The sequence below is a fragment of the Pelmatolapia mariae genome, linkage group LG10_11 (assembly GCF_036321145.2).
Source record: "Pelmatolapia mariae isolate MD_Pm_ZW linkage group LG10_11, Pm_UMD_F_2, whole genome shotgun sequence".
In the NCBI taxonomy this organism is placed as follows: Eukaryota; Metazoa; Chordata; class Actinopteri; order Cichliformes; family Cichlidae; genus Pelmatolapia; species Pelmatolapia mariae.
The window spans coordinates 20,865,831-20,891,234 of NC_086236.1; the positions used below are offsets into that span (position 1 = coordinate 20,865,831).

Here is a 25,404-nt window from a genome sequence, read left to right on the forward strand (position 1 = left end):
GCTGTGGCGGAGGACAAGTGCACTTTTGCTCCAGGAGCCAGTCGTTTGCTGTCGGTCTTTGTTGTGAGTATGTTTGGAACTATTATGAGTGACTGAAAAATTTTCTTTATCATCATCATCATCATCTTTTATACAGATGCACAGAAGCAGCCTATTTCAAATATTTCCACACATGAATTATATGGCACATCTGCTATGTGCTGCATGAATTATATTAGCACTAGAAATTACTTATATTGAATTTCCTTTAAATTATTTCTAGCAAAGTTTTTTTTTTTTAAAGGCCTGCTGTTGCTGGCTTTTTATTTACTCGCCTATTATGAGGATCATTAAGATGGTACTTGAATGTGTCTTTTAAACTCCGAAACATAACAGCATCTACTTATAAAGAAAAGCTGAGATTTGAAAAACAACTAAATGTGCACTTTATGACAGATATATTGTGCGAGAGCAACATGTTAATATAAGGTGTATTTACAGTCTCTGCTAGCGGATGCCGCCCCCTTGGGAGGGCTGCGCTACCTCCGCTCCCCTGCCCTTCTCCTTTGAGACCCTCCCTGTTCCTCTTGCAGCTGAGACCCAGGGAGCAGAATTAACAAGCAAATTGAAACAGACTCTAACCAGCACCTCAGATACCTTCAATAATGTCTCACATTGATCATTTGTGACAATGTTCTTTATATTGCTCTTTATAAGAGCAAACTTGTTTTCTACAACCACATTTCTTTATTGGTAATCTGTACTTTTGTGTCTTGTTTTTAAATTTGCTACATGATGGCTGATCCAAGTGGGAGAGGGCAGGATGTCTAACAACATGGCCAAGATTGCAGATGCTCGAAAAACAGTAGAACAGTTGAAACTGGAGGTCAACATAGAGAGGATGATGGTGAGTCAGCACAGTGACTGGAAACAAAGCAAGGGCACAAATAAGGCAGCGTGAATTGAAAAGTCTTCAGATGAGCAAGTATTCACTTCAGTTATGGCACCATGTGTTGTTCCTTTGTACTTCACTGTGTTTCGGAAACTTTCAATAAAAAGTTACATTTTACATGCTTTTATTTATCAGATGTATTTAAGGACCCACAGTGACACAGGTGTCACCGCCCCTTTACACATTGAGGACAGTTTCTGTTAATGTTTCAAGATTGACTCTCCCATAGTTTTTATGACGGTAAAAAATGGGTCTGGGCTCTTAAGGGATACTTTTGACGAAGAACCGCTTATTTGCAGCAACCACAGATGTGTGAATCTTTATTATCGTAGATATGGGCTCCAGCTTAGGTTAGACCCACAAATGTTCATTCTGGGTTTAGATCTGATGATGGTACTGTCCACTCCTTTAAACAGAATACCAGCTGACAGCTTCCTTTTAAAAAGTTCTTGGATAGCTTGGAGCTATATGACCTAGTTCAATGATTTCACTCCAGCCTGCCACTGCACGTACCATCAAATCATAACACTTCCTCATATCAAGCACTCTTCCAGCCCCTCGCTCAAATGTTCTTTTTGACTTAAAGACCTTAGACTTCAGATATCATTGTGTATAGCACTTTTCCAATCTGCCTCTGTCCAATATCTGTGTTTTCCTGCTTATTTGTTATTTCTTACTGTTATTGGCCAGTCTCAGATATCCTGGAGGGACTTCATGAGTGCCATTTAATGAGCCTGCCATCTGATATCGAGAGACTTTAATTGACTTGTCCTCTTGCTCAGTTATGCAGAGGTCCTCCCACTTCTCTTTCTTATTCTGTGTAGTAAGCGAAGTGAAATCACCAGTTTTTCAAACATTTTTCTATGCACTAACTTTAATTTCTTAGAAGAAGCACAACTTATTTGGCCACGATGTGACTACAATTACACCCGCAAAGGCTGGCAATCCAGATTAAGATAGTAAAATTTATTGCTACTTTAATAAACACAATTTAGGTGTCGGCAATGGTTTTCCCTTTAAAGCAGACTCTGATCATAATAAACATGATAATAAATAAAAACAGGCTGTGCATTCAAAACACAGCTATTTCACCAAAGTCATCCCCAAACGTTTGCTCTATAGAGTCAATTATATATATATATATATATATATATATATATGTATATATATATATATATATATATATATATATATATATATACACATATATATATGTATGTATGTATATGTGTTTGTGTGTGTGTGAATTGGAACAGATGAGCTCATACTTAACATCTTATCTTGCCCTTTTATGATCACTGACTCACTTTAACACAGTCTGCTTTTACAGGTATCCAAAGCAGCAGCTGAACTGATGGCCTACTGTGAAGCTCATGCCAAAGAGGACCCGTTGGTGGCTCCAGTGCCTTCATCTGAGAACCCGTTTCGAGAGAAGAAATTGTTCTGTGAAATCCTATAACTCTCTTGTGCAAAATACACACACACACACACACACACACACACACACACACACACACACACACACACACACACACACACAAAAACAAACAAACAAAAAAACAATGACAAACACTTTCTTTATTAGGATTATTTTCCTACAGCATTCAGTTTTTAATTTAGGTAGCGATTTCCTCACATGTCAAATGACTGTGTGTTAAGCACGATAAGAATGGCAATAAAGATTTATTGAAAAGAGTGCAAAGTTCATTTAAACAAGCCACTGCTGTTGCATCTCCCACTGTGCACACAGTTTACATATTAACAAAACTGCATATTTAAGTTGTCACCGGGTTGTTGCTCGGTATTAATCTCGGTATTAATCTTTTTGTTGTCAAATGAATAGCCGAATAAAGCTCACCGTCTTTAAACAGCCTCTGTTTTTCTGCCCGTTTCTTAGGGGGATGTTACTTGGTCACTGAAACTTATGCAAACTAGGGGTGGGGCTATGTGTGATCCGTCAGTGCAGGTTAGAGGTGCAGGCAGCAGGTGTGCACAGTCTCCAAACAGCAGGGAGCTCTCATTCAAGGCGGTTTGCCTACATTAATTTGTAGTCTTTGGGAATTAGCCGCAGAGATTAAGGTATGTTGATTTTATCAAACATGTACTCAATTGAAGATTTACTTTGGTACAGGTGCTGATGTGCCACAGGCTGACTGGACTTTAGATAAACACGTATTTATTGTGTCGAAACAATATTTGGAGTTAGCGCTGAGACTGTAAAATCAGCTATCTGCCTCCATACACGTCTACAGTGTTGGAAATGTTGGACAATGTGTGAAAAGTGTTTAGTAACATCACGCCAGGCAGGACTGATCAAGAAAAACTTGTCTGACTAACCGAACAAGCGGATCTTAAACACACCCGTGTCTCCAATACTAACATTAAAAGCAGGGGGAAGAAGTTTTAAGGTCTGTTATAAACCACCGACTCCCCTTTGAGCAGTGAAAAAAGCCCGTGTTACATGTTCACTGCGTCTGATTTTAGATTTCACTTTAATGGGTCAGTGGCAGAATTTAACCTAAAACAATATAACTGCGCTTTCCCATTTTCTTAGTAACTTCAGTTAGTCGTTAAAGTATTACTTGTAAAACTTTTAATACTGTTTGTTTTTTCCCATTTAAAAGGCTGCACATTTTCTATCAAACAACCCTCTTTCATTTGAATTTCAGTTTTGCAAAACAAATGTCATCTGGACCAAAGAACACGCTCTGCAGGCGCCGCCCTAATCAGACAGGACATATTATAGATTAATCGCTGCTTTTTCCCCATTGTATGTAGAAAGCAGTTTGCAGCACTGTATTTGTTTTTATGTAATGCCAGCTGCTTTGAAAAAGCCCTTTGTGAATGTGGCTATCTATTTTGATTTCGTTCCCTTAAATGCCAGGTTCTTATCATCTCAATAAAGCGGAACTAAGAGCCTGCACTTTAACCTCAAAGCTAATACCTTTGAACTTTCAACGCTGCATTTCGTATATACTATATTTGGATTCATCCTGGTGTATTAATATATTGCATATTTGTCACACTTATTTTTTTTTTAGATCATCAAACTAATTTTAATATTAGTCAAAGATAACTGAGTGAATAAAAAATGCTGTTTGAAAATGATGATTTCATTCATTAAAAGGGGGGAGCTATGCAGCCCAACCTGGCCCTGTGTGAGGAATTGCTCCCCTTGTGAAATCCTGAATGACCTTAATTACAACATTTATAGACTTCAATTTCTTCAGCCACACCCAGGCCTGTGAGACATGTTAGATCAAGAAACCACTCGAGTAGATCCTATCTGACAAAGTGAAGCAGGTTAAAAGATCTCAGAAAACAACAATGCAATCTAAAGAGACAGCTGAGTCATTGATATCCATCAGTGTGGAACAGGTTACAAAGCCATTTCTAAGGCTTTGGGATTCCAGTGAACCACGGTGAGAGCCATTATATACAAATAGAGTAAACTTGGAACAGTGGTTAACCTTCCCAGCAGTGTTACCAAAATTACTCCAAGAGTGCTTTCATGAGTCATCCAGGAGGTCGCAAAAAGAGCAAGAAAAACATGGAGGCCTCACCTGCCTCAGTTAAGGTCAGAGTTCATGATTCAGCAATAAGAAAGAGACATCCTCAGGAGGGGAAAAAATCTGCTGCTGAGCAAAATGAACACAAAGGCTTGTCTCAAATTTGCCAAGAAACATCTTGATGATCTCCAAGGCTTTTGGGAAATTACTGTGTGGACTGACGAGAGAAACGTTTAACTTTTTGGAACGTTTGAGTCCCTTCACATGTGGCGTAAAATCAACACAGCATTTCCTAAAAAGAACAGAAAAAAACATGGTGGCGGTATTGTGACAGTCTGGGGCTGCTTTGCTGCTTCAAGACCTGGAAGACTTGATGTAACCATGAATTCTGTTCTTTACCAGAAGGTCAGGCCCTGAAGCTTAAGTGTACTTAAGCATGACAATGATCTGAAACACGACAGAGTCCACCTGTCTATAGCTCCAAAGTAAAAAACAAAATGAAGGTTTTGCAGTGGACTAGTCAAAATCTGGGCTTAAATCAGATTGAGATGCTTTGGGATGCACTGTTTGTGTTTGAAACCCACCCAAATGTGTCTGAAATAAAACAATTCTGCAAAGAAGAGTGGACCAAAATTCCTCACAGTGATGTGAAAGACTCAGTGACCGTGATCTGAAAACAAATTGCTGCTAACTTTGGTTCAACCAGTTATCAAGTTTAAGGGGCATTTACTTTTTACACAGGCCCAGGTAAGTAAACTTATTTTTCCCCCTTAATAAATTAAATCATCATGTAAAACCCGAATTGTGTCTTTGTCTACTATTAGAATTAGTTTGATATGAAACATGTGTGATGAATATGCAAAAACAAATAAATGAATAAATCAAGAAGGGGGCAAATACACTTGTATAGCAATGTATGACATGACTAAGACACATTTCTTCTTTTTTCAGGTCTGATAATGGCCAACTTTGGAGGACACGCTATTCCTGGCTCTTTTTTCCTGCTCTATGGCTTTTGGCTAACGGTGAAATACGTTCTCCAACACTACTGGAGGACAAACCAGCCTAAAGGACGGCAGACTTTGCCGCCAATCTTTAAAAGACTGGACTACATTGAAGGAGGGTTCCAGATATTTGCTGCTTTTGTTGGTCAGTTTTTCTGTAAATATATATTCATCAGTTGTGTGCGTCCACCTGTTCTAATTTCACTGATGCTGTCCTGTCACAGGTATTATGGTTGAGCAGTTTGTGGTGGATGGGCCACATGCTCATCTCTACAACGAAGGCGGGTGGATTAAGTTGATGAACTGGCAGCACAGCACAATGTATCTGTTCTTTGGGATTTCTGGAATAGCTCTGATTTTAAGTACAAAATTCCAACTGGTGCCAAGAGGAGTGGGCCGCTTTGCTCTCTCGTTAGCTCTTTTTGTTGAAGGTAAGCTGTAAGAAAGCCAGGTTTTAGTTGCACAATATTTTTCACCATATTTCCTGGTGGCTAATGTGTATTTGAGCTACATTTTCTGTCTGACTCTATTTCACACAGGGTTTCTGTTCTACTACCATGTGCACAATCGACCTCTTCTGGACGCCCACATCCACTCCCTGCTCCTGGTGGCGGTGTTTGGAGGCTCAGCCAGCATCATGCTGGAGATGTTCATAAGAGACAACATTATTTTAGAGCTGTTCGGGTCATGCATGTTCATCCTACAGGGCTCGTGGTTCTACCAGGTGATTAGCCAAATGAGATCCTGATGCAGAACACCTTCTTTATACACCCATCATCATCTATCCACCCATCCAGTTCAGCCATCTGACACAGGATGGTACACCCTATACAGGCTGCCAGTCCATCACATAGAGACAGTCAACCACAAACACTGACAGGCAAATTACAATCACCAATTAACCTAACAAGCACGTCTTTGGACTGCGGGAAGACGAGGCAAACTATACACAGAAATGCCTAAAGGATTAAACCAGGAACCTTCTCGTTGTGCTAAACACTGCATCGCCATGCCACTTGAATACTAAAACAAATACTTAGAGGACCAACACCAATTTTTAAAATATTTACTTGTATAGTGTAATCACATTTTCTAGACAAGGAGTAGATTTCATTCATTTCTGTACACTTCAGGGCCAGTTCTGTGCCATCTGTGTGGACTGTCCTTAGATCTTGGTCTTTGTGAAAACTTTTTCGTTAACTTACATTTTTTATTCATTTGCTAATAATGATAATAGGTAGTTGGCTTCTTCATCACACATTTGTCATTTCAGATTGGATTCGTACTTTACCCACCAAGTGGAGTGGAGTGGAACTTGACCGAGCACGCCAACGTCATGTTCGTCACAATGTGCTTCTGCTGGCATTTAGCTGTGGCCCTGCTTTTAGTCACTTCCACTGCAGCTGTAGTTTGGTTGTAAGTATCTCATCCTTTACATAAAACAAATTTTACAACCAGATCAGTGTAATAACCGAGTTTGCACAGACTAGGTTAGAAAACAGAACAAGCGGGATTCAGCAGAACAGGTACAATTAAAATCTTGTCACAACATGGCAGAACAACATGTGCACCTGCATTTATGATACGTGTACTCGGGTTATTATTCCCTGTAAAATGCAACTTGATCAGGGTTTAACCTGCATATTTCGCCCTGAAATGATGTTTCATTAGAGCATAATGTGCCTCAATGGAATGATATCACTAGTTCACTTGAGATTTCAGAATAGCTAAAGCAAAGGTTTTCGGGGACGGTTTCAAGGACAAGTAAACTTCATGATAAATCACTTCCTGAACATTTTGTAAGCTTGGTGAAAGCCACCTTTTTTGAATTCTGACATCCAAACCTGCTTTTTGAGGTGATGTTTATATAGGCAACATGTTTTTGTTTACATTCAACATTCCTCATAAATACCCAACAGCTAGTGGCAGCTTATTTTAGTAGATCTTAACCCTTAAGGAGATGGATAAATACAGGTAACTTATAACCTGTATTAATCTGCATTACTTGTCTTCTTTATCTGTTATTGGTGGGTAACATTTTACACTGAGTGCTGTGATGTCTTGCATCTATGGATCCTCTTGCGGCTGTTGGTAGAAAAAGGTTTAGGTTTAAGAGGCACTAATACTGTTTAAACCTTGTATCCATTTGGAACTTTTGATTAGATTTTACTGTCCTTTGGTAATAATTATCATTAATAATGATAATTAATAGTCATTAATAATTCATTAGCTTTCAGGAGGCAACAGTAACAGTGTTAGTTGTGTAATCTTCATGTACACTTTTGTGTTTGTTCCAACAGGACTGTGGTGCAATTCTCGGCAAGGGGACGAGACATAGAGATCGGAATGCGTAACACATCCTCTGAATTGACCTCTCAGAAAGCTTTGCTTCAAGAGTCAGATGAAGAATGAAGGCACGTTTATGGCTCTTTGATTTTATTTTTCAAATGTTGATCTATTTCATCTATTTTTAAAAACATGTCTAAAGAAAATAAGATTGAAATCCATGTGAATTAACTATGATTATCATGTTTGTAAATATTAAAAAGGACAATTCATATTTGTGTATAGCCTGCTTTTACAAAAAATGCAATATATTGAAGTATTTTATTAACAGATCACAACTTGCTTATATTAAACTGAATTAGTACTTTAATACAATCTGACAAGTTGTTGTTTGAGGTTATCAAGAGACCATGTAGACTTTTCAGTTTTCCCACAAACTTGCGCCTGGAATTTATATGGAAAGATTATAAACAGGCTGAATTTTCTTATGATATATTTTGTTTATAACAATGTGGAGAAACAAATTCAGGAGGTAACATTTTGTTAATAAATGACCAGAATTTTCATGTAATACTTACAACTTGGAGAAAAAGAAAAGAAAGCCAACAGGGTTTTCAGGGAACAATTAGGTTTCTGGCTTTTATGTTTTTTAACTTGCAAACTGAACTAAAACTCTGATAAATATTGGACAAAAACAAACAATCCTGGCACATATATAGCATCCTTGACCTATGAGTCATTGTAGGCTGACAGGATGAGATCACTGTGGAGCCGGTGGAGTATCAGGTGTACATTTTGGTGAAGGTGCTGTTGTGACTACGACTGTTGAAACAGATTTCGGGGAGCCTGCAGCCATGTGCTGAACCTGCTGCGCTGGAACTGTCTGGATCCGAACCTGAAGAGGAAAAGATGGTAGATAATTCTCTGCATTTGTTTGAGCCGACTAAAACAGATAATTGATCTGAATAGATAAACTATAAAATTAAATCACTATATGTGCTAAAAATGAAAAGCATCTACAAGAACCTGTGTGGCCTGTCCTTGCTGCTGAAGCTGTTGGAACTGTTGCGCTGTGACAAAACTGACAGGTTTGTTTCCTGCAATCAGCTTCGTGCCAGCAGGCATGGTGGTGAGAATGATGTTTCTGCCCAGGCTGCTAATACTGCTCGCACGGGAGAGAGAAATGTATAAATATAGATCAAGCGACTACAAAAATGTGTACTTCTGTTATAATGTCAAGAAAACACACAAATTGCTGAAATAACATTTTATCTTAGAGCATTAACCTTCACAATAAAATGAAAGCGAAGTATCTAAATCTGTGCAGCCTTACTTTGTGTTCAGGCTTCCTTTCACAATGGGTGTCGTTACAACACTCTTGCTCTTCAGTGGCTGATTGAGGACAGACAGGGGAACTGTGATCCGTGCGGGTAACTTCCCCTACAGTGTTCACATAGAACAGAATGGTTTGGGCCATACTGAGACACTGTTGTTGATGGTTTTACAGTACACTTAAAGCAATCATTTAAATAAGGTAAAATTCAAAATTCCTATTATTGAGAATATCCTATTATAGATCACTAAAGAAAAAAAAGTAGTCTGCAGTGAAATGACTTGCTGAATGCAAGCTGACTGTATGTTTGGAGAAAGCGAGGAACAGGTGGATGCATTCCTTGCTTATCAGTTCCTAGTTTTCATTTGAGGAAACCATGTAAATCAATAAATTACCAACCCGTTAAAACATTAACTATCTGTTAATACATTAACTGTTCTAGTTTTAACAGATAGTTACACATAGTTGGGATAATCTTTTCAGTAACTGTAAGCTGTTTGGTTAAATCTCACTGCATTCAGATGTTCAGGTCAGATTCTACAGACAACCACTTAAACCCTTCTTAAGACATGCATTAGATAACATTGTTGGATTCAACAGTGTGTTATAGTGATGACTGACTGAATAACACTGAATATTTCTCTAACCGTTTGTGTGGTGACAACTGTAGTAGGGACCTGTCGCACAGTAGCTGTAGCTGTTCCTAGCGTCAGAGGTGACCCCGAAGCTCCAGAAGCCACTGTGATCCCTTTAGCACCGGCCACAACACTGGCAGGCATGGTCACTACGTTAGCACATGTAGTTGCTGTGAGAGGTTTACTGCCAGTGGTGGTGGTCATTGTGATGGTCTGACCTGGTTTCTGTGGAATTACACCCAGGCCCGGCATTATCCGAATGGTGGCGCCGGTCTTGTCTGGGGAAGTCACAGTGGAGAAGGTCCTAGATTTTTGGTCGGCCACAGTGACGGCCAACGTGGGCATCAAACGAATGGTCGTGTCTCCTGCAGCCTTTAACAAGGTCGAGGCAACGTGTCCTGCTTTAGTGGTCTGTACTTCCCCAGTACAGGATGCAGCACTGGACACCGAAGAAGGTGAAGGGTGGGGTGGTGTCACGTGAAGAGTGGCTGATATGCTCTTGCCGCCTGTGGAGGCAGAGCCCAAAAAGTCAGAAGTGAGCTTGACGGTCGTAACTGGGGATTTGGCAAGTGTTGCCATCATGTCTGGGGTGATCCGCAGCACTGTTTGGCCTTTAGCATCTGTGGTTATGGACGATGGTGGGAGGCGTAGGACATCTTTGCCTTGGATGCGAAGGTTTGTAGCTGTGATAGGAATTCCTGCTCCTGGAGACTTTACTCCCAGTTGTCCTGTGATAGACACCTGCAAATAATAATAATAATAATATTGATAATTATACAAATAATAAATCATGGGATCATTAAATGGTAAACGGCCTTCAAGGATTTTTTTCCTGTCACCATCCTCTTCCTGTATACTACTCACTTAAACTACATTTCAACTATAGTTGTTGCGCTGAGATTGTAAGGAGTGAAATTTGTTTATTCATGTGTATATCTGTAAGCATCTGACATTTAAGGGAACATCTCTCCTATACGGTTAATAACTATTCACCAAAAATTATCAGCCTGACGGAGACACCGTTGCACTGTAGTCGTCTTCATTAAAGGGCCCTTCAGATAGTTGATACCCAAATATATACAGTTAAAAGAAAATGCTCGACCTGTTTGATGTTCGGGCTGGTGACTCCTTGCAGCACAGCTGGAGAAGCAGGGTTGTTAGCTGGGCTACCAGGTGATCCAGATTGAGGTTTGGCCACAGTTACAGCTGACACAGACAATGTAGTTGGAACCTGGACTGGACTGCTAGCAGGTTGACTTCTTAAAGGCACAGACACCACAGCCTGTTGACATACACGACAAACACAGACAGAATTAATTGTACATTTCCAACAACCATCCATCCATCTTTTAAAAATTATTAGTTGTTTTTGGTACCTGTGAAATTCCTTTAGCTGCCACTGACACTGGCATCCGGATCTGGTGAGGGGTCTGATGTACCAGTGTGGCTTGCTGACTTCCTGCCGATGACCCCAGGCCAGGCTGAGCAGGAACGACTCGTACTTGTGGGAGAGAACCTGCCGCCAGGTGACTCACTATACGAGCTGCGTGGGATGTAACTGGCTGTGAAGCTGGTGGACAAGCCTGACTTGTGGGCAAAATAGTTCCCAGCTGGGGCAACGATGGAGGGGACACAAGAAGAACACTAGGAGTACAAGAGGGAGCAGAAGCAACAGACAAGAGTTGATTTGAAATTGCACAAATGAATCACAGCGCATGTTCTAGACAATATAAAAAAAAAAAAAATCATATGGCACACTGACCCTGGGCTGGTTTTGATTGTATCTGGGACTCCGGTTTTTGTTGGTGTGGTGACTGTGGAGGGTAAGGGTGATTTGGGGGTTCCAGGTGTGTTCGGAGTGGGTGTCGTCGGGATTGGTGACATGGGATTACAACCTATATCCTGTCCTGCTTCCAAAAATCCAGTTTTGCTGCCTCCATCTTTGCTTCCAGACTTCTAAACCATAAAAACAAAGATTAATCAAAACAATAAGTGGTAAATGATTATTTCCCCCAGTAAATGCTGTTGGGTGTTTGTTTTTTTTCCTGTGGACTTACAGGTTTAGCTGCTGGTTTCGGTTTTTGCTGTAGAGCTTTTCTTGCTTTTGCAGCTGCAGCTTGAGCCTGATGGATCCTCTCTGGATAGGACAAATAAACCAAAGAATACGTTTTTTTTTCTCCACTGCTCAGTGATTAAGTCATTTTCTGTATCTAACAGAGCTAAAGAGGCTTTTACAAATGAAATATGTCTTTTCTTCACATGGAAAGAGATGATAAAGGTAGTTCATTTTGCTTGATGCTAATGTTAAATGTGCCATGACTCACGCACACAACAGGAGCAGAATCAAGCAGGAAATAAACCAGTTAATGTTAATGTTAGTTGAGTTGAGGACAACAAGTGCAATAAAGGCGATAATTAGAGTTAATCTGTAACACTTCATGGAGACGTGGACAGGGCCAAGAGCCAGCAAACCAACCAAGTAAGATATTGTGCAAGACAGGGTAAGATTTTAGTAGGCTCCTAATGTCTTCTGATAATGTCCTTCATACAGAACAGAGTACTGTATCCTGACGTTGAGTAAAAACAAGACACTGTTCTTTAAGGCAGCTCCATAAACCAGAAATATTTTGAAATAAGCTTTGTGGCTTACCAAACTCTTCCTGGCTGCGATTGCGGTGCAGGTAAATCCACAGTTTGCGGCCGATGTCATACTTCACACAGGGGTCTTTCTCATAGTGAAGTCTATCCAGAGCCCCGCTGACAACTGTATTCACCTAAATGGAAAGCAAAGCTCCTTACTCACGGAAAATGTCACTACAAGGCTAAAGTTTAAAGCCAGTGTCTGTCTCTGAAAAGTGGTCAAATCATAATCAAACACAACAAAGAAGTCATCTGTAATTATGAAAAATGATAAGGGACACTGAGAGAAAAAACTAAATGAAGGGGAAAAAAAGAAGGGAAAACTCTTTCATGCCTGTGCACTTGTGACATCTGGAGCAAGAAACTGTGAGTCTTTCAGCAGTTCACAGATCTCTGCCCGCGTTCCTTCCCCATTGGGTAATCTGGCTGCTGCATCCCGTACTAGAAAAAAAGAAAAGAGGCAAAAGTCATGGCTTTGCTGCTAAAGCAGTGAGTCCCCACATCAATGGAATCCACGTAAAACAGAAGCTCTAACCCAGAGAAAGAATGGTGACGTATGGTGGTCGGTCTGAGCGCAGCAGCGTGTGCTCCCTGGCTTTGTTTAGTGACATCTCCTTATCGAACACTCCTTTAACTGGACCCACCACAGATTCAAAGCCATGCATCCTAAACGTGAAAGCCTTATGTGGCTGGTTGTACCGTTGCTGCTCCTAATAATTAAAAAGAAAAAAAGTATGTGGACTTCAGAGAGGGTATGTCAGGCCAGATGTGCAGCTCACTTAAAGCGTTGCAGCACAAAAGCAAACCTGGACTTGAAACACTTGTCTCTCATCTCCAGTGCTGGGACGCACAACATAATCAGTTGAACTGTGTGAAGGGGGGACAAAAAAAATTAAGAACTTACATATATGTATATTACACTTCTTAAGAATAACTTTAATGTCACAATAATTCAAGAAACAAGCAGAAAACATGAAATTAGCAATAAAATCATAAATTGCTGAAGCTTACAGTCTCGGTGTGGGAGAGGTCATCTCTAATGTTTCTTCATTTTCTGTCTGTTGACGATAAAAAGCCTTTTTAAATATTGTCAGAGATAAAACTGATAAAACACAAATAACATACAGCATTGTACAAACTGTACAATGTCACAAGTGTACAAGTCACACTTTACACGGCATTTTTTGTAGTATATATATATATATGTTTGGTTTTTTTTACCTTGACAATGAAATCTTTGGAGTCTAACCACAACTGACAGAGTGCACTCAAATCCTTCTCTGTATCCTGAGTGGGACCTAAAAGAAATTGTGAATGTTAATCTCCTTTAACAAACACCCGGAACACCAAGCACTACTTCAGGCCAGGTATTACTGTGTTTGAATGTGCTTACCGATCCACCTCCACTGTTGACATTCATCAGAAAATTCCACAAATGGAGAAAAGCCACTGGGCAGTGCCATCATGCCATCTGATTTACAAACAGAAGAGTGCAGAGGAAAATACTTGGATATTTCTTCCCACTCCAACACGGGGGAAAAATACTGTTTTAGTGTGAGTGACCATTGCTACTTACCTTTAGTCTCTCCTGCAAGAAACTGCAGGGCTTGAACAACCAAGTCAGACCAGCACGAGGCTGAAGAAAACCATGCATTAATGGAACTTGCTGGAGATGACTGCCATATTTGAACTTTCTCCTCCAACTGAGGGGTTAAATTAATGGTGTTAAATTCTCTACAGGGATGTTACAAAATGTAAAACATGTATGCAGGCTGAAATTAGTGCTTACCACTGAAGTACTGGCAGGACCTTCTGTCCTCAAGATGTTTTCTAGCAAGCTGAAAAAACTGGCGACTATTTCCTCAACTGGAACGGGACTGCTTAGACACTCCTCCACAACTCTGCAATAATAATAATAATGATGATGATAATGATAATAATAGTAATAATGATAAGTAGAAGAAGAAGAGGATCCATCATCTAGCCAGACTATACAGTTAATTTTTGATGCCAGCAATTTGCTAGACTCACTCCTCCTTAATGTTAGTTAGTGGGGTAGACGGTGTATCTGGCAGGGAGTTGATTATGTTTGCTGGTGGAGCTGATGGGGTGTCTGGAGGTGCAAGAGTGTCACAGAGGTCCTCAGATTCAACTTTTATCATCCTCATTTTCTTCTTCCTTCTCTCATCTCTGATCTTCTTCTTAGGCAAAGACAGATCGAAGAGTGCTAGACAATTAAAACAAACAAACAAAAACAATATCATCACAGTGTAATCTGAAAGTACTGACATTCTGTATCAAAGTTTCCACATTCCAATGCGCTCCCTTTTAAGAAAGATGGATGACATAAAGGTTTTCATTACTTTTTTTGTATACCTCCCCAGACGTTCACTATTACATAAGTCTTTCTTGAAGCTTGAGGTACAACTCATGTTTTTCATTGTGACATAAGCTGTGAAAGCTGAGGTGGACTGTATATGAGTATTTAAGGCCTTCTATTCCGATATAATTTTAAACCCCTATGTGTTGCTTTTTTAAAATTTTGGAGTTGTCTTTGTAGATTTCCAACAAAAAAGGTCATCAAGTTTTTAATGTTTCATTAAAACATTTAAAAAGTGGATATTTTAAACACATTTACTCACGCATAGTCCCTTTGCGACCCATGTTTGCTCTTGAAAGTATGTCTCCAAGGTGGATATCAGAGGTTATCAAGTCTGGATGGTCCTAGGAATTAAAAAAAAAGAGAAGTCATTGACGATATAGCAAACAAACATTATCAGAATCATATGTTTTGTCTCCGTCTCTTGCAACTTACTGGTTGTCGCTTCCTCTTCTCACGATGATTCTGCAGCATGACTTTCAAGTCCTGCTCACCAAGTTCTATTTTTTCTGTTATGATAATAATAATAAAAAATGATGTAACAAAGAAAAAAAAAAAAAATCACACTTCCTGTGCTTAAACAACACAGTAACATTATTCAGGGTACATGACAAATCACGTACCAGTACTCTTCATGTCTTGGGTGGAGAGGCTTGGTAGTACTCTGATTGAGACCGTGGGTGTTGGAGAAGAGGGTGACTGAGGTGCCGGAGTCCATGGTGATATATCTGGAAGGCATCCAAAGGAACTGGTGTGGTCAGTCTTGTAATGATTCAAATTGATGTATCAATCAATCTGTATGTTTAAGTTTCCTCTCAATTTTTCATATTCATATTAATGTTAGCTGTCAGTGAAGTGCTTCATAGATTACAAAAGAATGTTATTAGCATTAGAAACACTCATCCAAGACCAGACAAACCATCATCATCAGATGAAGCATTGCTGTCCCCACACTCAGCTTTGACCTCCTTCATTATGCGGCTCAATCTTCTTGTCACCCTTGCCTCCCGCATTTCTGCATGGGTTTTGGTTGGTAACCTTCTTTTATGTGGAAAGTCCAGACCATTTTGTACTGCAAAGTCCAGCAGCTCCTGCAACAAGAAATACATCAAAACTTACAGGCACAGACAGAAGCTAAGAGGCTGTGTGCAATCTTCCACAAACTTAAAAAACACAAATACCTTTCTGGAGACGAGGATCTGCTTCAGCAGCCTGTGGTAATACTGCTGAAGGCAGTGCACCTGTCGTTTCCTCTGGGACTTGGCACACAGTTGTCTGTACTTGACCACCTCAGGATTGAAGTAACCATCTGGGTTGGGATAGCGAGAGATGTGATGAGCAACTGCTTCAAAAATCAATTCAGCATCATTCACTCTTCTCAGCAGTAAAGTGGTAAGCACCTCTGAATAGTTTTTGTGCAAGATGAAGGGGGTTCCCAAAGTTAAAATTTTTATTATTGAATAGGTCACTGATGGTACTGTCCTGCTCCACACTATTGTTCTCAGGAAACTGCGGCAGAAACTGACGAAGGTGCTGCCGCTGTGAATCTGTCAGTACTTCACGCCAGGTGCTTTCACTCAGCACAGAGAAGAAAATTTCAGGCTGTCGTAAAAAGAAGTGAACAGCAACATATGAAGATATGTGAAGCAAAATATGAACCGTGAAACAGCAGAAAAGAGGATAATTTCGCAACTAAATGCCAAACAACTCACGTCCTCCAGGAGGTCCTCTGGAAGGCTCACTCTGCAGTTCCCCAGCATGCACTCCTCGGTGATTTGCTCATCGTTCTCTTCTTTTGGATCAAGAGGGTCCGAAAGCATGTGTGCAAGTGCGTCCATTCTCCTCTGTTCCCACCTTCAAGTATTTCACATGACCATAAATTCTCACAAACCCTCGGAATACGTCTTTTCACTTATTCACGTTGTTCATTAAATAGTTTTGGGGTAGTGTTAGAGCGCAAGCAAGCAAAACCATCCACAGCAACAAAACACCTCTTAACAAACTACGCTAAGGTGCTCAGCTAAGCTAGCAGGAAGCTCAATATGACGCGTCTATATACGGTCTCTACTCACTAAGCTGGTATTTAGCTTAGCCACCAATTATAGTACTCTGTGCAGTATGCTGGCTAATAGAATAAAATGGAAAAATACTGTGCTCATACAGATGCAAGTGATTAAAAACTGTTGGTAGCTCTTACCTGACTTTGCTTTATGTTTTGAAATGAAGAGGGAACTATTTTACCGACGCACGGTTTTCTTCTTCTATTGATATTTGATGACATACTCGCCCCCGAGGATTTGCCGCCCTCTAAAGGAAAATAGTAAGTATGTGCTTGGTATGTAGCTGTACCAAACATAAAACTTAATAACTTTGCCGAATTGTAATTTCAATAACATATTTACTGTTATTCATTATTTGTGCAGAATTAGCTGTCTAATTATATGAAAGTGTTCGAATTAATAGTACGGGTTATAAAATCGGCTGGGTCTAATTTCATTGCATGCAGGTAAGTCTATAAAGGAGCTAAAGGCTAATTCCTAAAAATTCCTATGAAGCTAATTCCTAAGCAACAATTAACAAGAGTAACTATTAAAAACTTAGTTGGTATCCCTTTCGTGTATTATATTCCCGAAAGACACCTCTTCATTTTCAGTTTAGCCTCGTGATAGTGTTATATAAACTTATTACATAAGCTAATGTATGGCTTATAATAATAAATCAGTGTAACATTATAGCTTTATAACTTATGTGCGTGTTTTGTTAACAATGTCATTCTCCAATTGCAGGACACTTTCTGTTCCACCCAAAAATTTAAAAATAACTCTAAAACAATTGTTGTGTAAATTACACCTGTCCTGAGGCAAAATGTAAACCTATTTATTGCAAAAGTAGATCCAAAATATTCTTTAAAATACAAAATAGCTCTTGAGAACTCCCGCAAAATGGCGTTTTTCTCTTGCTAGTCAAATTGTATGATAAATATGATAATTATAATAAGTTATAAATTAACTGTTATGGTTTCAATACATACCTCTTATAATTGTTTCAGTCTAAGTTGTGACCCACATCTGTGCAATCCTTTCACTGAAACCTGTTTAGTGTGGAAATAGTGTGGAAAAAGAAGTGACAAAACACATGGGCACATGATGTGCTAACACCATAGAACAAAGTTTAGTCCTGTTTGACGTATTTTGTATTTTTCCAATCTTTTATGACCAGTTTGAGTGTGTTACTGTAACCAATGTAACGCTCATTTTTCCATAAGGCTAATTAATTTCACTTTTTATTTATTTATATAACTACATTATTTTCACAGTCCTTAACATTCCATGGTTAACATCTTTTTCTTTGAGCTGAACAAAATCATTTTTTATGGTTTATTTACCATTTTCTTTAAATACATAACAGCTAATTATAAAATAAAGGGTATGGGATTTATTTGTAAAGTTTATGAAGCCTAAATTGTATTCTAGTTGTAGAATGACCCAACAGATAAACACTTAACATAATTGTATCTCCCCTATAACTTGTGAAGATCCCTCCTTTTTATTGAATGTAAAGAAGGAGAAAAGAAAAAAATAATGGCTAAAAAACAAATAAGGGGTCATGTCTGATGAACTCTTGTCTAACTTCTTCCTCTTTTCTATTCAGTTTTTATTTTAGTGTCCTTGCATTGATATATGAGCATCTGAAATGCTGCTTCAGTTTTTGCTCCTCCTCTTTTTGATGCTGTAATGAACAGTCAATCCCTCTGCCTCATAACTCAGCCCGGGAGAGGCAGGGGACACACTCTGTCCTTCAGAAGTCTTCACCAACATTGTCCTGCCATATGTGGCAGGCACAACGAGTGGCAGAGCTGTGAAACCAACACTTTCTCATTTCTCTCAAAGGTTTTGCCTTTAATTCCTTGGGAGGATGGCAGAGGGTGCAGATGGAGAGGAAGAGATTCAGTTTCTGCGTACAGTGAGTGATGCTCCTTATCTCTTCTCGATTAGTTGTCAACTGTTGGTAAACTTATTCATCAACAATGAATGGTAGTGGCTATGCTTGTCCATGATGTGGTTGCTTTATAACAGATAGTTAGACAAGCGTTCAGTGTGTTCGGTAGCTTTCTTTACATAGCACAGATAGACAGGCACAGGTGGCTGGTTTTGTTAGCATTGTTTCCTATTTATATCCCATCGGCTACTTGATATACAACTGTTTTGTCACAGAGAAGAAAATGTCTGATGCCAGTTGACAGTTAACACGTAGACATATCGGTCTCATTGTCCCATTCCCACTGGCTTTATGGGAATGTTTATGTTTTTGTTATTTAATTGGCTATAGAGCTACAAGAACTGATTCATGACTCCCGTGTGATACAGAGGCATGAAACATTGTTACTTCTTCCTGTTGCACTTTCATTTCATTTTTGCCCAGTATCCTTCAAGATTAAATACTTCTTTAGTCCTTTGACTCCTACAGAATAAATAAATAAAACCCAATGCTCTTCTGCCAGTTGACAGATTGCAGTTTTCCAAGCGTGAATTGCTTAATTATTGATTATTATTATTACATTATGAAGTGTAATCTCTTCTGCTGTGTGGATATAAATGAATCCCACTCAGACATAAAATTTTGTTTTGTTTTTATTACGTTACAAGGTTTTTAGTATATTTTACTTAAAATTTCTTACATAATTGACTGTACTATAGTTATATCAAGTATTTAGTTTAAACAAGTTTATCTCTGCTACAGTACCCTCTGCTGGGCTATCAGATTTCCTTCTTAGATCTCTGGGCCAAAGCTGACTGCAGAAGGGCATTGTGGCCTTGCAATCAGACAACTCAATGTAACACTCTTTATTTGGATGGTCTGTATATGTTGCACTTGTTTAACATAGTGGTTGAACATGTGCAGTGTAGTAACTCTAGCCTTCAAAATAGCACAAACCAGATGCTGATTATCCATTATCCTGTGTTATGAGAATTTCTCATCTTTACAGTTCTTTGTTCCTTCTCGATTAAATGTGTGTGTTCTGCAGTCTGCTACTTTGTGCTTAAACAGGTGCCCTTAACAGATAATTGGAACAATGTGAACTCTTTGAAATTTAAATGCGTTTTCTTGTAAATATTTTACCTTGAAGCTGCTATACATAATTCTAAGAAGCACACATTTTCACTTGGCATTGTCTCTCGCCTTGAAACAGAGCACTAAGTAAAATATGTCAACAATGTGTCACTGTCAGTCTGCTGCTTTTCGTCTTGAACTCAGCTGAGGTCTAAATTTACTGCGTGAGGATTAACAGTTTCAAAGCTTGGCCCATTTCAGCACCTGCTTACTTCAGTCCATTTGAGAACTGCATTACTACAGTAGTGCTAGCTCTTTAGTGGAGTGTTTTACCACTACGTTTTCAAAGAGAAGTAGAGAAGCTGAATCGCAACAGCTCTCACACCGACAACTGCCAAGGTTCACTGAGCTGTCACTGTCACTGTAGCCACGACTGAACTTTGGTTGTTAAAATGAAGGCTGAGACACATCAGACAGAAGTGCTTCCTAGATCGAATAGTTTCAGATTCAACCAAAAGTACAACCAAAAGTGAAGTAAAATCCACAACTTCACCCACACAGCCAGGCAGAAACTCATCCTTCTAAAAGGAATAATAAGCAATAAATGCTTAAAGGTTTACAGTGTCCTTCTTTATGTGTCTGGAGAGGATTCTTTGACTGTTGAGTATTTTAGAAACTGCTGACCTAAGGGGATTTTCCCACCAGCTGTAGGGTTTACAGAGTGGTCCAAAAAAGAAAAAATATCCTGTGAGCAGTAGTTCTGCCAGCAAAACTGTCTTGCTGAGGAGACTGCTTTGAGCTGATAGGAGAGTAACAGTAAGTCAAATAACCATTCATTACAAAAGAAGATGCTCTTCTGCATGTAGTATACTGAACCTAAAAGCAGATCGGCTATAGTGGAAGAAGACCACACTGTGACTTTTAGCAAGGTAACGTGCCATATCACGAAGCTCATATAAAAAAGCTCATATCGTCTTAGTCTGGTTTCCTGATAATGACAGTGAGTTACTTGTACTCAAATTGTCTCCACAGTGACCAGATCATCAATCCAGATTCACATCATAGAAGTGCAGCCAACAAATCCACGGCAACTGTGTGATGCTATCCTGTCAATATCGACCAAAATCTTTGAGGAATGTTTCCAATACCTTCCTTGAATCCATTACATGAAGAATTAGGGCAGTCCTGAAGGCAAAAGGGGGAGCAAACTGATAACTGAAGCAGGGTGTACCTAATAAAATGACTAGTGAGTGTAGGTATATTACTACATTGAGGGGAAATGCATAATAGCTGCCCTGATCAAAACTGCTGTTGTGATCCTGCAGGGTTCCCGTAGGACTGTCAGTTTATGAAGGCTCTATAATATTTTGCTGAACGGTCTTTAAGGTCGACTGCAAGATGTACAGTATTTTTTGCTTTAAGGTTGTAAATGACAGACTTGACTTGACTATGCCAAAGGTTAAAGATATGAAAAGACTGTGATCAGATCATAAAATTAAATTGACAATAATAAGACTGTATTTTTATGTTAATATGATATTAGGTTATAATTATCTTAAAGTCATGCTAAAACTGAGTAATATAAAAAAAGAAAACGTAGAATTACAGTGTTAGACCTGCGTCGCTGTACTGGACAATTAATACCAACAGACTTTATTAACTTTATTCAAGATCTGAAAAACTAAGACTGAGAATATGTCATTTCTGGGTTGTATTTCATTGATTTATGTTTTTAGTTTAAATTGTTGTTGTTGTTTTTTTCAGAATTCACCATAAATGAAAATTTAACTTGAGTCAGGGTGCTCCAACACCACAATAGATGTATAGTAGTGTAAATACCAGTATCAATTTTCAGACTTTTTTTTTCCAAGTTCTGACCATCAATAAACTCCTTTTAATATTCTTTGTTGTAAGCATGTGGTATGATTAAGGGGGAGAAAGAAATAGAATATTTAGCAATTTTTAAATACAGCAGTGTGTGAAATTTTGAGTTGTGTTGCCTCAAAGTAAGGTTTTATACATTTCTCTCCTTTGAAAACATGAGTAATTGTGTTACTGAACAAGTGCAATGTGGGGAGATTTTCTTCCTGGCTGTCAAATCCTAAATATCTTTCGCTTTCCAGAAAGGGATGTGTGAACAGCAGGTGCAGCCGCCTGAAATAGATAACTGTGCTGGGGTCTCAGAGCCAAAGGAAGGGGCTTAGGGATCTGTGGCCAGTGACATGCACTGAAAAGTAACACAACACAGAGGCTCAAACTTGGAGAGTAGCTTGAAAAATCACATTTTATTGCAGGTTGATTCATTTGTCTCAACTTTATTATTCATGTTGTTAAGCAAGTTGTTTGTTAAATTAAACAGTACATACCTGTGCTACAGTGTTGTTCAGCCTGTTTGTGCTGTTGGCCATTAAATTAAAAGGACATGATGCTTTTATAAGGTGTAACAGCCACATAAATGCTTAAAGTTACCCATTTTAAGTATTTTTGTACCTATAACACCTCATAAAAGCATGAACTTTTTATACTTAATACTTTATACTTAATATATGAAGTATAAATCAGCTTTTGTAGTTAAAAATGACACGATAATAAAACAGTAGGATGCTTTAATAAGAAATTCTAGCTATGTAAAGGCAAAAAAATAGGCCATTTTAGCCTGTTGCCAGGTTTCTAGGCAGCCTGATGGTGTTAATAGTATATTTTTTCATGCGTAACTGAGGTTTATGGAAAGAAATTAGCTGCAATTGTTGTATAAAAAAGATACTACAATTGTTCTATAAGGTGTTAAAGTGATTAAAAGCAGGTTATTTTAGTCTGCTGCTAGGCAATATGATGATGTCATAAAAACCAATATAAATAAGAACTCATGATGCACCTATGTGCCAAGTTTGGTTGCCCAGCTCCTGATGGTGTAGGAGGAGTTGGGGGTCAAAGAAAAAAAAAACATACATATAGATATACATTTTTATATAGTGTTAAAAATCGAGCATTTACATTACGTTGCTTCTTAATATGTTTGACACCTCTTGTTTTGGTTGTTACGTCACTGTTTATAAATATAGTACAGTCAATATGGACCTATCAGCGTGACTAATTAAAAGTTAAATATGCTTACCCATGAAAAGTAAGATGCACCATGAAATCTAAGATTTGCTTAAATGCATTTCAGGTTATAGATGTCTGTTACATCAATATCAGAACACTAAACTAGCTGTTACTAGCATAACTGAAAATTAGGTAATCTCAAAAGACAGAATGTGGTGTATGCTCATTTGTAATATTTTTCTATATAAACAAAAATGTTTCAGAATAAACAGAATGGTTAATCCGAAACACTTTGCTTTTGTAATTGTTCATTTGAAATCCAAACTATTCGTTGATTCAAAGGCTATTTTGACAGACCCCTCTTTGCATGTTTTCCTGTCAAAATGCCTACTCTGCTTCAAGCTTATTTTATCCTTGTAGGATGACCATGTAGTGCTGCAGTGCACTGCATCTATTCTTAAGGAACAGATCAAGCTGTGCCTGTCATGTGAAGGTTTTGGAAATCGTCTGTGCTTTCTCGAGACCACATCGAATGCTCAGGTATTTAAAGGACACAATGCAATGATATAACTTCTTTGAGAGCTTGCATTGCTGCTGTTCACCAAGCTGACTGGTTGTTGTGTCTTTCAGAATGTCCCTCCAGACCTCGCCATCTGCTGCTTCATTTTGGAGCAATCCCTGTCTGTGCGAGCATTACAGGAGATGTTGTCCAACTCCTCTGTGGATGAGGTAAGATTTAGAGGTTACAAGGTTACATGTGATATAATACATACAAGTTCTTTGATTTAATCTTTTGCTGCAATCAACTTATATTCATGTTGTTTCTTTTCTGACTTTATACATCTCCCACCTGCCAACCATAGGCAGTCGATTTGGACAAATGGGTAGGTTTGCTCAGGTTTCCTTTTGTCCAGTACTTAAATCTGAGTTTTCAGTGTGTCATAATTTATTGAAGTTGTTTCTGATAACCTGCTCACAATATTACAATCAACTTATCTCATTAATACATTAACCACTGAATCTTCTTCTACCTTCTCCACTCAGTCGTCACAAGGTGGGGGTCATCGAACCCTCCTGTATGGACATGCCATCCTGCTGAAACACACCCACTCCAGCATGGTGAGTACATTTGCAGTTACTGTGGTTGCTTTTCCATCATATCGTCTTCTTAAAGCTGATTGGAAGTGTTATCTCTGTCTTTCCACTGCAGTACTTGAGCTGTTTGACTACGTCGCGCTCACTGACAGACAAACTGGCTTTTGATGTGGGCTTGCAGGAAGACTCCACAGGTGACTACGAACATTTTTGCTCAACATGTCCATCAGACTCCGATGTAGGTTTTTTTTTTTTAAATCTGTATATCCACTACAGGAGAGGCCTGCTGGTGGACCATCCACCCAGCCTCTAAGCAAAGGTCTGAAGGAGAGAAGGTCAGAGTGGGAGATGACCTCATTCTTGTCAGTGTTTCTTCAGAGCGATACCTGGTAACCACGACTGCGTTTACTTGCATCAAAAGTCAGAGCTTACAGTCTGTATTACTAATATTACCATCTACACTCTCTCTTTGCAGCACCTGTCCTATGCCAGTGGTGATTTAATGGTAGATGCTTCCTTCATGCAAACTCTGTGGACCATGACCCCTGTAATGTCTGGATGTGAACTAGCTGAAGGTATGTAATTTTCTTTCTGCTAAAAAAAACCAAAACAATAAACCTAACCCTAACCTAGCTCTTTGTCTCTAGGTTTTCTGATTGGAGGGTATGTGCTCCGGCTGTTCCACGGTCACATGGACGAGTGTTTGGCAATCCCAGCAGCTGACCAAGGGGACGACCAGCGCAGGTGACCAGTGTCTTTCATGGCAGTACATGCAATTCGATATTAACTACATAAATACCAAACTCGTAGGTTTTAATTGTTTTAGCTTTACATGTCTATATTTCTGTCACAGACTTTTTAAAACGTTTTTAGGGCTTGCTGTTTTTTAGTAGCGTGTGGCGTTATAAGACTGTATTGAAAGCCCCAACGTGGGTCTTTCTTATGGCTAATGTTAGCCAACATTGTCTCTCCTGCTAAGACTGATGAACTGCTAGCGTCACAGGATAGCAGCTAGCTAGCTAACATTGTTGGTAGAAAAATATTATTTGTATTGAGCTTTTGGCCATATGTGAAGTTTTGCTTGTCATCCATTGCTTCGTCTTTGACAAATGGTCAATCCAGGTTCTGGTTGCCTAGGTAATCCTCTAAACTATTTACTACCCAGCCAAATGCCAATCAATGGTATCCTGTGTTCTTATTGGTAGCCTCTTAAATTGCTGGTCTCAAAGTTGACCAAAAATGTAAATATAGACTGCCTATCTCCCGTCGCTGACTTTCAGTGGTCTTTGGTTGCACTGTCACTGCTAGTTGCTTCCTGTGTGGATGCCCCTTTACAGTCTATCGTGTGCTGGAACAGCTTTTGTTGTTAGGGAGCTGCTTTTAGGGTACTGGGGCAAGGTATTGATGAGTAGGAATAAATGTGACATCCATTGTATAGGCAAATTTGAGCACCTTTAATATAAATCAGTCCACAGTCAGTCAGAGGAAACTTGG

At 39.1% G+C, this 25,404-nt stretch overlaps 4 protein-coding genes across 5 annotated transcripts in view; 3 read left to right on the plus strand and 1 right to left on the minus strand.

Moving 5' to 3' along the window:
* gng8 (guanine nucleotide binding protein (G protein), gamma 8) lies at positions 1-2,390 on the plus strand. Its single transcript, XM_063484976.1, has 3 exons — positions 1-63; positions 789-886; positions 2,262-2,390. Exons 2-3 carry the CDS (start codon positions 803-805, stop codon positions 2,388-2,390), a joined length of 213 nt encoding a protein of 70 aa, XP_063341046.1. The 5' UTR covers positions 1-63; positions 789-802.
* A 3,009-nt stretch (positions 2,391-5,399) lies between these two features.
* On the plus strand, positions 5,400-8,432 carry tmem45b (transmembrane protein 45B). 2 transcript variants are annotated; one of them, XM_063487755.1, is made up of 5 exons: positions 5,400-5,589; positions 5,669-5,875; positions 5,984-6,168; positions 6,718-6,860; positions 7,745-8,432. In XM_063487755.1, the coding sequence occupies exons 1-5, from the start codon at positions 5,400-5,402 to the stop codon at positions 7,854-7,856; spliced, it is 837 nt and encodes a 278-aa protein (XP_063343825.1). In that variant the 3' UTR covers positions 7,857-8,432. The 2 variants fall into 2 exon arrangements, with proteins under 2 accessions (XP_063343825.1, XP_063343826.1); XM_063487756.1 differs by having other exon boundaries at positions 6,718-6,857.
* Positions 7,964-17,007, minus strand: nfrkb (nuclear factor related to kappaB binding protein). The gene is made up of 26 exons (XM_063487754.1): positions 16,916-17,007; positions 16,431-16,572; positions 16,119-16,320; positions 15,900-16,027; positions 15,638-15,809; positions 15,342-15,446; positions 15,154-15,227; positions 14,981-15,062; positions 14,370-14,565; positions 14,128-14,239; positions 13,915-14,041; positions 13,732-13,809; positions 13,560-13,636; positions 13,350-13,396; positions 13,145-13,205; positions 12,874-13,048; positions 12,673-12,779; positions 12,349-12,472; positions 11,756-11,835; positions 11,461-11,654; positions 11,075-11,342; positions 10,801-10,980; positions 9,711-10,439; positions 9,064-9,170; positions 8,757-8,892; positions 7,964-8,625 (listed from the first exon to the last, which is right to left on the minus strand). The coding sequence occupies exons 2-26, from the start codon at positions 16,554-16,556 to the stop codon at positions 8,491-8,493; spliced, it is 3,822 nt and encodes a 1,273-aa protein (XP_063343824.1). The 5' UTR covers positions 16,557-16,572; positions 16,916-17,007; the 3' UTR covers positions 7,964-8,490.
* A 1,626-nt stretch (positions 17,008-18,633) lies between these two features.
* Positions 18,634-25,404, plus strand: part of LOC134637829 (ryanodine receptor 1-like) — a 52,097-nt gene continuing 45,326 nt past the window's right edge. The window contains exons 1-8 of the mRNA XM_063488353.1: positions 18,634-18,681; positions 23,236-23,355; positions 23,446-23,544; positions 23,860-23,934; positions 24,026-24,104; positions 24,187-24,299; positions 24,386-24,485; positions 24,558-24,654. Of these exons, the coding sequence (XP_063344423.1) occupies positions 18,634-18,681; positions 23,236-23,355; positions 23,446-23,544; positions 23,860-23,934; positions 24,026-24,104; positions 24,187-24,299; positions 24,386-24,485; positions 24,558-24,654 (731 nt within the window). The remainder of the gene's footprint in view (positions 18,682-23,235; positions 23,356-23,445; positions 23,545-23,859; positions 23,935-24,025; positions 24,105-24,186; positions 24,300-24,385; positions 24,486-24,557; positions 24,655-25,404) is intronic.